Raw genomic sequence first — 9,957 nt, forward strand, 5'->3', positions numbered from 1 at the left:
GAGTATAAATAAAATTTTTATGTTCCTTTAATAAACGAATGAACACGAACATAAATGTGTTCAGTTCGTTTATGTTCACGAATAAGCTCATTTATTGTTCTATTAGTATATATTAATAAAATTATCTTGGTTTGTATTTTTTATTTATAATATAATTATTAATATTTATATTTGACTATTTTATATCTAAACAATATGTGTGTATTTATTTATTTATTATTTATTAATATTGTTCTTGAATATTAAACAAATGAACATAAACACAAATAATTTTAAATAAACGAACATAAACAAAAATTTAAAATTTCTAATGAACATAAACTGAACACAAACAAGCTTAAAAACAAGTGAACATGAACAAAGGTTTGTTCATTCAAGCTCGGTTCATTTACAACCCTAATTACAGCACCCAGTTACACTATGTAATTTTTAATGAAGAGTGAGAATTTAAATAATTACTTACAAAAAATTACGATCTAATCCAATGACTTTATCGATTTACAAATATACTCCTACATAATTTAAAATTTAAAAGTAATTTTTGTAAAATAATAATTTAATTTTATAATATATATTCTATTTAAAAATATAATTATATATTATTTTATTGATCTTGTTAATTTTCTATACATTTTTACTTACTAAATAATTAATATATTATACATAGCCGGCGGAGATTAAAAAAAGAAAAAGAAAAAGAAAAGGAATGCCGGGCTCATTACACAGAAATGTACAACGAAGATGAGTTAATTCGGGGATTTCCTTGTTCCAACAAAAGAAAGTTGTGAAGGCAAAGTCAATGTCTTCTTCGTACATGTCGTGGAGATCGTCGGCCACGAACAGAAGACCAACTCAACCCACTAACACTTCCAAGAATCGTGGAACTATCTATCCGGACCTAAACCAGGATCCGACTCCAAAACCCGTCATTCACTTTCTCGCCTTTGCCCTCATCATCTTTCTCGGACTCCTACAATTCTTACCGGCTTCCCATTTCCGTCACCCCTCCGACCCTCACAGAAACTGGGTCCCTTTTAACTCCCACTCCTCTCCTTCTCTCACCGTGAAACTCGCCGTTGATGAAGATGACGGGTTGATACACATTGTTTCATGGATGCAATGTTTGGACCTTAAAGTGCTGGCAGTCCTTGCCAACTCAACTCTTTCAAGTTCAAGGTATCGGTTTAATTTCTCGAACTTGCTCTGTTTTCAGGGACCTTTTTTGGGTGCAAGTCTTATCGGCCATTAATGATCCTAAGAGCAAATTTGAAGAGTTTACTTCAAGATTCCAAATGCTAAATAATTTGTCGCCTGTTCTGCTTTTCTCACTCATTTTTTCTGTGTTTTTCTAAATATTCAGATATCCAGATTTGCTTCACTTTCATTTCTTTACACCTCAAGGGGACAAAGACAAAGTCTCCTTTTATAAGTTGAAAGTTTTATTTCCACATTCAAACCTTGAACTTCATGGGTAATATATTGTTTTTTCTTCTTATTATTATTACATACTTACAAGGTTCATGTCTTGATTCTTGTTGATGTTGTTGTCAAAATATGTAGGCAAGAGAAAGTGAAAGAAATAATTAAGAGGGCTTCTTCTGAAGCAGAATATGACAGTCTCAATCTTGAGGAAATAGCACCTTTCATTATACCGAGTGTTCATCAGTCTCTAACAAAATTCATATATGTTTCTCCCAATCTAATTTTAATGGTTGGTTTCTTCTTTACTATGTAATTTATAGTAGCTAATAGATTAAATTCCTGATATATGTTCAAGACATTGGAAGTTGGAACACTTTAAAACATGATTGCATGCATTCTCTGATGCAAATAGAAGAACTGGATTCTATGTTGCCTCCATATATTTAGTTGTTCAGTGCTTGCCTTACCCCTGATGGGAAGTTACAGGCTTAGAGGATTTTGTGGTCAATTAATGAATGTATTTGAACATTAGGCTATTTTCTTATTTGGGATGGCATTTCTTCTTGTAAAATTTCTAGACTTGGTTTTCATTGCAGGGAAGAATAGAAGAGCTAACCGGAATTGACTTAAGCGCTCATGCTGCTGCAGCTGCTGAGGACTGCTCTAATAGGCTAAACAGCTATGTCAGCTTGGATGTTTTGGATGCTATTCAAAGATCGGCCTCAAAACCATGGATATCCGTGACACCATATGTGAAGGATGCATGTATGCCTGGCTTAAGTTTGCTTTTGATTAATGGAAAGAAACTAGAGGAGTTTTTGGAGGCCGTCTTATGGTGGAGTAAAGTTCTGAATTGGAGTGACAGGTTTCTTGTTTTTTCCCTTCCGCTGTAATATTCGTCATAAAGATGATAATATTACTTCCTTATATTCATCTCATAACCAGAGAATGATTACTTCTACATTCGTTTGCATGTATATATATATATATATGCAGGAGTGATAAAAGGAACCCTGCAGTAGGATTAGCCCTCTATAACAGATATCTAAAGCTTTCAAATTCCTGGTTGGTGAAGGAACCAGCATCAGTAGACACCATTGAAAAGAGCATGATCACTCATTATGATGGCCCCAAGATTGTTTGCTCTGAATTTGGAAATGATACCATTCCAGGCTCATCTCACGGAAACTTATGGATAAAGTACCTTCCTTCAATGTCAAATCAGATTTTGGGGAGTAAGAATAACATACTATTTATGGGTTTACACTATCAAATTCCCAATATTTGCAGCAAAAGACAAGATATGTTTACAAAGTGCCGCCTGCCAAGTGCCAACAACCATGATTAGCTACAAATTTCTTAGCCGGCCCTTATCTAGTTGTGCATTGCTCGATTTTAATGTCCTTTGTTTTTAGCTATCAACGCAAGTAAGTCAGAATAAATCTGCGAATTAATCTTATACATTTTTATATTGGGATCATTGGTCTGACCACAAGCCAACTTTCTGCCTTGTATATAACCTTGTTGTTTCCCCATGGAGGTTTTAGTTGCATTGGTACTTGATATCAGTTTAATATGAACCATTATATTCGAAGTCAAAGGCTCTATTCACCTGACAAGCTTATTAATTGTTCATTTGTTTTTCAGTTCGGCAAGCCTATGCAATTGGTCTTTGTTTTTTAATCATTTTTGCCTGGGCTCCTACGCCAAAGTTCCTTGATGAAAGGATAATAATGAAAATAAATACCCATGAATTAACGCATTTCAAGTTCTCAAAACTAACGTGTAAATTTCATTACCCACAGATTATCACGCCATTAATTGTGTTTATGCGTCACCTAACTAATAACGAATAATTTAAGAGCTTTGGAGGGCTGCTCAGGGTAATTATAATCCATGTTCTTGAAGATATATAACAATACATGAATGATTCTGTGGAATTATTTTAGTCTTTGAAGATATATAAAAAAAGGTTGGTTGACATTATAGAAACAGAATAAAATAACACATGAAATAGTATCCTTTTATATATTAGGAAGCTCAAATCTAGAGGCAGATGAACACAATAGAGTAATTTTTTATGTTGTTCTTCTTTTCGTGTTTTGAACAATAATATTAATTGCTTTTCTCTTGTAATCTTTAAGATGCCCATTGTCACCTTCATAAAATTGACTATATATATTTGGTTTGGAAAAAAAAACACCTTCCCAAGATTCAATTCTCGAATCTAGAGGCAATTCTGATTGGTTAAGCAAAAACCAAGTCTTTGAAGACCTTTTTGAGTATTTTGAAGTAAACAGCAAGGCAAGGTCGATTTGCATATAATCATATAATATTTTAACTCAAAGAAAGAAAAGGGTGAAGTGTTTTTGAGGACGAGGGATGAAAATGTATATATATTTTTATCCGTGAAATGCGGCTTAATGAAGGCCTGCTAGATCTAGGAAAGTCCAACTTCTAGCATTGGAAAGTCCTTCTATTTCAGAAACTACAATGATAGAATATGTTTAACATTACAAAAATCAATGAACTTTGTTCCTTTGTTTTTGTATTTACACTACTTGTGTATACATCCATGATTACAATGGCCGGAATCTATAATTTTCTGAACGCCAGGGAACTATGTGATTTTCCATAGGCATTTTCGTACTCTTTTGACTTTTCTTCTTCATATGATATATAGTTGAAGAAGGAGCTTGAAGTTTGTGAACTTTGTTAAAGATGGCGGCTGCATCATCAAGGAAAAGGAAGGGGAAGATTAGATGGAGCAAACTATATTCTTTTGCTGCATGCTTTCGACCCTTGACATCCGAAGAACGGCCGGCGGCTCGTGAGCTCATCGGTCAGCCGGGGTTTTCTCGGGTGGTGTTTTGCAACGAGCCTCACCTACACAAGAGAAAGCCTTACAAATACCCTTACAACTATATATCCACAACCAAATACAACGTTCTGACTTTCCTTCCAAGAGCACTTTTTGAGCAGTTTAGAAGAGTAGCCAATTTCTATTTTTTATTGGCAGCAATTTTCTCACTATTTTCTTTAGCTCCTTTCTCACGAGCTAGCTTGATTGCTCCTTTGGTGTTTGTGGTTGGAATCAGCATGCTTAAAGAGGCTGTTGAAGATTGGCATAGGTTTTTGCAGGTAACTTGTAACTAAGCATCACTTGTTCATCTATATTTTGTACCTTTTACTTATTAGATAAAGCTGTTTTTCTTTTTTGCAGGATTTGGATGTAAACAATCGAACTGTAAAGACTCATATAAGCAACGGGGTGTTTGTAGATAAGTTGTGGAAAGAACTTCGTGTAGGGGATGTTGTAAAGGTTAACAAAGGCGAATACTTTCCGAGTGATCTTCTTTTGTTGTCTTCCAGCTATGAAGATGGTGTTTGTTATGTGGAAACCATGAACCTTGATGGAGAAACGAATCTGAAGATCAAAAGATGCTTGGAAGCCAGTCTTTGTTTGAATGAGGATGAAGAATTCAGTAAATTTAAGGCCACTGTTCACTGTGAGGATCCGAATCCGAACCTTTACACCTTTGTTGGGAACATAGAGTTCGAGAAGGAATCGTATCCTTTGAGCCCTTCTCAATTGCTTTTACGAGATTCGAAACTCAGAAACACTGATTACATTTATGGAGTAGTGATCTTCAGTGGACATGATACAAAAGCAGTACGGAACTCGACAAGGTCGCCATCTAAACGTAGCCGGATAGAGAGGAAAATGGATCATATTATCTACATTCTTTTCTCAATGCTTGTTTTGGTTTCCTTGGTTTCCTCCTTTGGATCTTTATTGTACTTGAGGCAGGACATGGTTGATTGGTGGTACCTTCAATTGCCAGATGATAATAAAGTCAATGACCTTGATGATTCGAACTCTGAAAAATATGATGATCGCTTCTTCAATCCATCAAAGCCGGTACAATCAGCTGGTTTACAGTTCATACGGGCCCTTATATTGTATGGCTACTTAATCCCCATTTCTTTATACGTCTCCATTGAAGTTGTTAAAGTTTTACAAACAATGCTTATCAATAAAGACATAGAACTGTATGATGATGTAACATGCAAGTCAGTTCAAGCTCGGACTTCGAATTTAAACGAAGAACTTGGCCAGGTAGAAATGATACTCTCAGATAAAACTGGGACTCTGACATGTAATCAGATGGAGTTCAGGAAATGCTCAATTGCTGGATTGTCATATGGGGGTGATATAACTGAGGTTGACCTTGCTGCATCAATGAGAATGAATACTGATTTTGAACCATTCGAGTTCAGTATTGATGAGACCGATGGAGCAACCCGAAGCTTTGAACCATTTGAGTTCTCGGTATCAAGTTTTAGTGCTCAAAATGGGAATGCAAGACTTACAAAAACTGAGGGACCTGTTATCAAAGGTTTCAACTTTAGAGATGACAGGCTTACGAACAAGAATTGGATCCATGGATCCAACTTATTCGACATTACAATGTTCTTTAGAGTCATGGCTTTGTGTCATACAGGCATACCTCTCGAAGATGATAATCATAAGACGGATAAGCTGAGTTATGAAGCAGAATCACCAGAAGAAGTATCTTTCCTTATCGCCTCACAAGAGTTCGGTTTCCAATTTTGTAGAAGAACTCAATCATTGATGGTTCTTAAGGAGTTTGATCCTTCCTCTATGAAGGAAGTTGAGAGGTAACTTCTTGTTTTTCACAAAATTTACTTTGTTTCTAATAGTTTCCTTTCAATTTAATGCCTAAATATGATATATCAAGGTCATCTTCAGGGAATACAAGCTGCTAAATCTGTTGGAATTCAGCAGTTCGCGTAAGAGGATGTCGGTTATAGTCAGCAATGAAGATGGCCAAATTTTTCTACTTTGCAAAGGTGCAGACAGGTATATCTAACACCTTGGATTACTTCAAATGCCGATTGATTCAATTTCATATAATAAGAATTGAAATGTAATCCATTATTTATAACTTGGGACTAGTCCATTGAAACCACCTTATCACTTATGTCATGTGTTTCCATTGGTCTTGATTTTCAGCATAATCTTCGATAGACTAGCTGATAACGGGAAGGCATATGAGCAAGCAACCACTATGCATCTTTCAAGTTACGCTGAAGATGGTCTTCGCACCCTAGCTTTCGCCTTCAGGACGATTGAGGCAGCTGAGTACGAAAGTTGGAACACAATATTTACACAAGCCAAAGCTACCATTGGTCCTGAAAGAGAAGAACTACTAGAGCAAGCATCCGAAATGATAGAAAAGGACTTAATCTTATTAGGTGTTGTAGCTGTTGAAGACAAGTTACAAAAAGGGGTCAGTCAGTTATCTCCCTCTTTTGTCACTTTCTATGTGTTTTCTCTGGTTTTGTTCAATAGCAACGATACATATTCAGACATGTTCAAGCAAATGTCGAAAGTTTTCAAAAAAAAAGCAGCCCTGGGTGTCCTTGCTTGTTGCATTTACTACTTGATCTAACAAGCATATGATTCCAACATTAGTTTCCTGCAATCAACTGCTTATTCTACTTGATCTAACAGGTTCCAGAGTGCATAGATAAACTTGCCCAAGCAGGGTTGAAAATATGGCTGCTCACTGGTGACAAGAGGGAGACTGCCATAAATATAGGGTGAGGCTTATATCACAGTTCCATATCTTTGTGTGTGTGTATATATCACAGTTCCATATATAATTGCTATTGTATTACCCCATTTGGCAGATTTGCTTGTAGCTTACTCCGTCAAGATATGAAGCAATTCCATTTGAGTTTGAGCAGAGATGCTGAGTCTAATAACCAAGTAAAGGTAAAAGTTAACTTGAAAAGGGCATTATGTTTGTCATATGCTTGGTAATAACAGTGACTCCTTTTTCTAGCTTTTCAGGATATGAAAGAAGACATTTTGCAACAAATTGAAAGTTCATACAAAATGGTCTGTGAAGAAAGAAACAAAGAGGCTCCATTTGGTCTAGTTATAGATGGAAAAGCTCTTGAAATTGCTTTGAGAGGGGACGTAAAGGATGAGTTCTTGCAATTGGCTGTTAACTGTGCTTCTGTCATATGCTGTCGAGTGTCCCCAAAACAGAAAGCTCTGGTATAGCATTTTGTCTTTGTTTCCTGTCACTCCTTCAATGATACATGGAACCTGAGCAAATTCAATTTTCAACATCATATGATATTGATTTGTGTGGCAATTACAGATCACTAGATTAGTAAAGCAATATACTGGCAAAACAACTCTTGCAATTGGGGATGGGGCAAATGATGTTGGTATGATTCAAGAAGCTGATATTGGAGTCGGGATCAGTGGTATGGAAGGAATGCAGGTAATTTTTCATTATTTTCATTTAGATCAATGGTGGCAAGGGATCTTTAGGCTTCTGCATTGACTCTTAGTTCTATATACTTGTCGTACATCAAGCTAAAAGTAGTTTTTTCATGGATGATCACTTGCAGGCAGTCATGGCCGGTGACTTATCGCTACCACAATTCCGATTCTTGGAGAGATTGCTTATTGTTCATGGCCATTGGTGTTATCAGAGAATATCAAAGATGGTACATCTTTAATTTATATTTAAAAAAATTTCATGTATATACATGCAAATATACATACATACATTCAAGACCTTAATTACTGGTGAAATGGTTGTAGGTTCTGTATTTTGTCTACAAGAATGTTGCTTTTGGCCTCACTCTATTCTACTATGAATTATACACAAGTTTCTCTGGAGAAGTCTTGTATGATGATTGGTATATGACAATGTTCAATGTGATGTTGACATCCTTGCCTGTCATAGCATTAGGAGTACTTGAGCAAGATGTTTCATCGGACATATGCTTGCAGGTAATGTTTAACTAAAAACGAACACATAAAGCTTCCATCTTCGAAACATTTACACAAATTTTCTCTGGTTCTTATGAAATGAAGCAGTTTCCAGCACTTTATCAACAAGGGCCAAGGAACGTACACTTCAGCTGGAGCCGCATTATCGGGTGGATATTAAATGGCGTGGTTAGTTCTCTAGTCATCTTCCTGGCAAACATTTACATACTCTCCCCAACAGCAATGCGAGAAAATGGATTCGTAGCGGATATCGATTCTCTAGGTGCTATAACATACACCTGCATAATATGGACTGTCAATTGTCAAATTGCCCTAATCACCAGCCATTTCACTTGGATCCAACATCTCTCTATATGGGGAAGCATCCTGTTATGGTACATTTTCTTGCTAGTCTATGGTGCATTGCCTCCAAATTTCTCAGGAAATGCATTCCAAGTGTTGGTCGAAGGCATCGGATCGGCACCCTTGTACTGGATGATCACGGTGCTCGTGGTCGTCGTGTCTCTGCTACCATACTTCATACACATCGTGATCCAAAGATCATATTTTCCCATGGATGATCATATCATCCAAGAAATGGAGCAGTGCTACAAGAAATATGATGTGAGAGATAATGAAATGTGGGTAAGAGAACAAAGGAACTCCCAGAGGTCTACTCGCATTGGGTTTTCAGCAAGAGTTGATGCAAAAATTTTGTCATTCAACCAACAGTTGCAACAAAAGAAGTTGTCAATTTATAGAAGTGTGACAAATAGCCCCATATATAGATCAATAACTACCAGTCCCTTTTCCTAATACTCTACTTTTTCCTCATTCTTTAATTTCATTCAGATATTGTACATTAGGAAATTGCTTATGTTATTCAAACTATTCTACTTGTACTCAATGCATCTTTGAATATGTGTACAAGAGCATGGGTGAAAGTTAGAATTTTGTGTTAAGAGTCGAAATAAAATTAAAATTTTTTGAAGAGCCAAAAGCCCAAACACACAGAATACCCTTTTTGTTAGCATCAATAATTAAAACCCAAAAAACCTTAAACCGTTCCATTTAGACTCTGCAGAGGTTTTGAAGTTCTACAAAAAGCAAAAGCCATTGCCGAGCTTTTGCAAAAATACATGAAATATTTGTTAAAGAAACCGTTCCATTTATATGAGTAAGAAGAAGAAATTTTAGGAAATAATAGCATTGAAGATATCAGTTGGCTTTGTTCCCTTTCTGAATCCGAGCTTGTAAGTTATTTTTTTTTCTCTGTCTAAATGAAAATCGTTAAAGAAGTTGAGCATTTAATTGAAATAAAATTTGAACCCTATTTGCAGGATTTTCTGATTAGCTTAAAGAAGCTTGCCGTGAAACGTGCTATTGCAATTGGACATGTTCAACTACCCAATAAATTTGATTTGATGGTGCTTCAAGCCCCTGGTATTTTTACCCTTACATTTGTTTTTACTTGTTAATTTGATAGTTTGCTTTGATGGGTTGCCCTTGCATTTTTGGTTCTTTCAATGCTGTTTTGGGAAGTTTGGATTTTAAATTAGTATGGCACCCCTGGGCTGCTTCTGTGCTTATGTAATGCAAGCTTACTTGTAAAAGATTGTGGCTTTGACTCATTCCTTGTACTCTCTTCGTAGTTTCTTAAAGTGTGTTGAAATACTAATGACCACTAACGTAAATACTTTGAGAAATATTTGACC

General features: G+C 36.0%; 2 protein-coding genes across 3 annotated transcripts; both read left to right on the forward strand.

Annotated features, from left to right (window-relative positions):
* Nucleotides 1-669: 669 nt before the first annotated feature.
* LOC108487558 (uncharacterized) lies at nt 670-3,041 on the forward strand. The gene is made up of 5 exons (XM_017791929.2): nt 670-1,176; nt 1,361-1,471; nt 1,561-1,711; nt 2,019-2,287; nt 2,419-3,041. The coding sequence occupies exons 1-5, from the start codon at nt 800-802 to the stop codon at nt 2,768-2,770; spliced, it is 1,260 nt and encodes a 419-aa protein (XP_017647418.1). The 5' UTR covers nt 670-799; the 3' UTR covers nt 2,771-3,041.
* Nucleotides 3,042-3,629: 588 nt separating this feature from the next.
* Nucleotides 3,630-9,242, forward strand: LOC108487557 (probable phospholipid-transporting ATPase 5). 2 transcript variants are annotated; one of them, XM_017791928.2, is made up of 11 exons: nt 3,630-4,563; nt 4,646-6,105; nt 6,197-6,307; nt 6,461-6,737; nt 6,962-7,050; nt 7,141-7,225; nt 7,304-7,513; nt 7,620-7,745; nt 7,876-7,974; nt 8,072-8,263; nt 8,351-9,242. In XM_017791928.2, the coding sequence occupies exons 1-11, from the start codon at nt 4,144-4,146 to the stop codon at nt 9,056-9,058; spliced, it is 3,777 nt and encodes a 1,258-aa protein (XP_017647417.1). In that variant the 5' UTR covers nt 3,630-4,143; the 3' UTR covers nt 9,059-9,242. The 2 variants fall into 2 exon arrangements, with proteins under 2 accessions (XP_017647417.1, XP_052875783.1); XM_053019823.1 differs by having other exon boundaries at nt 3,636-4,563; nt 7,620-7,685.
* Nucleotides 9,243-9,957: the final 715 nt, after the last annotated feature.

The sequence above is a fragment of the Gossypium arboreum genome, chromosome 10 (assembly GCF_025698485.1).
Source record: "Gossypium arboreum isolate Shixiya-1 chromosome 10, ASM2569848v2, whole genome shotgun sequence".
Classification (NCBI taxonomy): Eukaryota; Viridiplantae; Streptophyta; class Magnoliopsida; order Malvales; family Malvaceae; genus Gossypium; species Gossypium arboreum.

Excerpts from the sequence above, each read along its gene's own strand:
- LOC108487557 (XM_017791928.2), top strand. The coding sequence starts at position 4,144 with ATGGCGGCTGCATCATCAAGGAAAAGGAAGGGGAAGATTAGATGGAGC. Across the intron at positions 4,564-4,645 it reads ATTGGCATAGGTTTTTGCAG|GATTTGGATGTAAACAATCG; the intron begins GTAACTTGTAAC and ends TCTTTTTTGCAG. Across the intron at positions 7,514-7,619 it reads CCCCAAAACAGAAAGCTCTG|ATCACTAGATTAGTAAAGCA; the intron begins GTATAGCATTTT and ends TGGCAATTACAG.
- LOC108487558 (XM_017791929.2), top strand. The coding sequence starts at position 800 with ATGTCTTCTTCGTACATGTCGTGGAGATCGTCGGCCACGAACAGAAGA. Across the intron at positions 1,177-1,360 it reads TCAACTCTTTCAAGTTCAAG|ATATCCAGATTTGCTTCACT; the intron begins GTATCGGTTTAA and ends CTAAATATTCAG. Across the intron at positions 2,288-2,418 it reads GTTCTGAATTGGAGTGACAG|GAGTGATAAAAGGAACCCTG; the intron begins GTTTCTTGTTTT and ends ATATATATGCAG.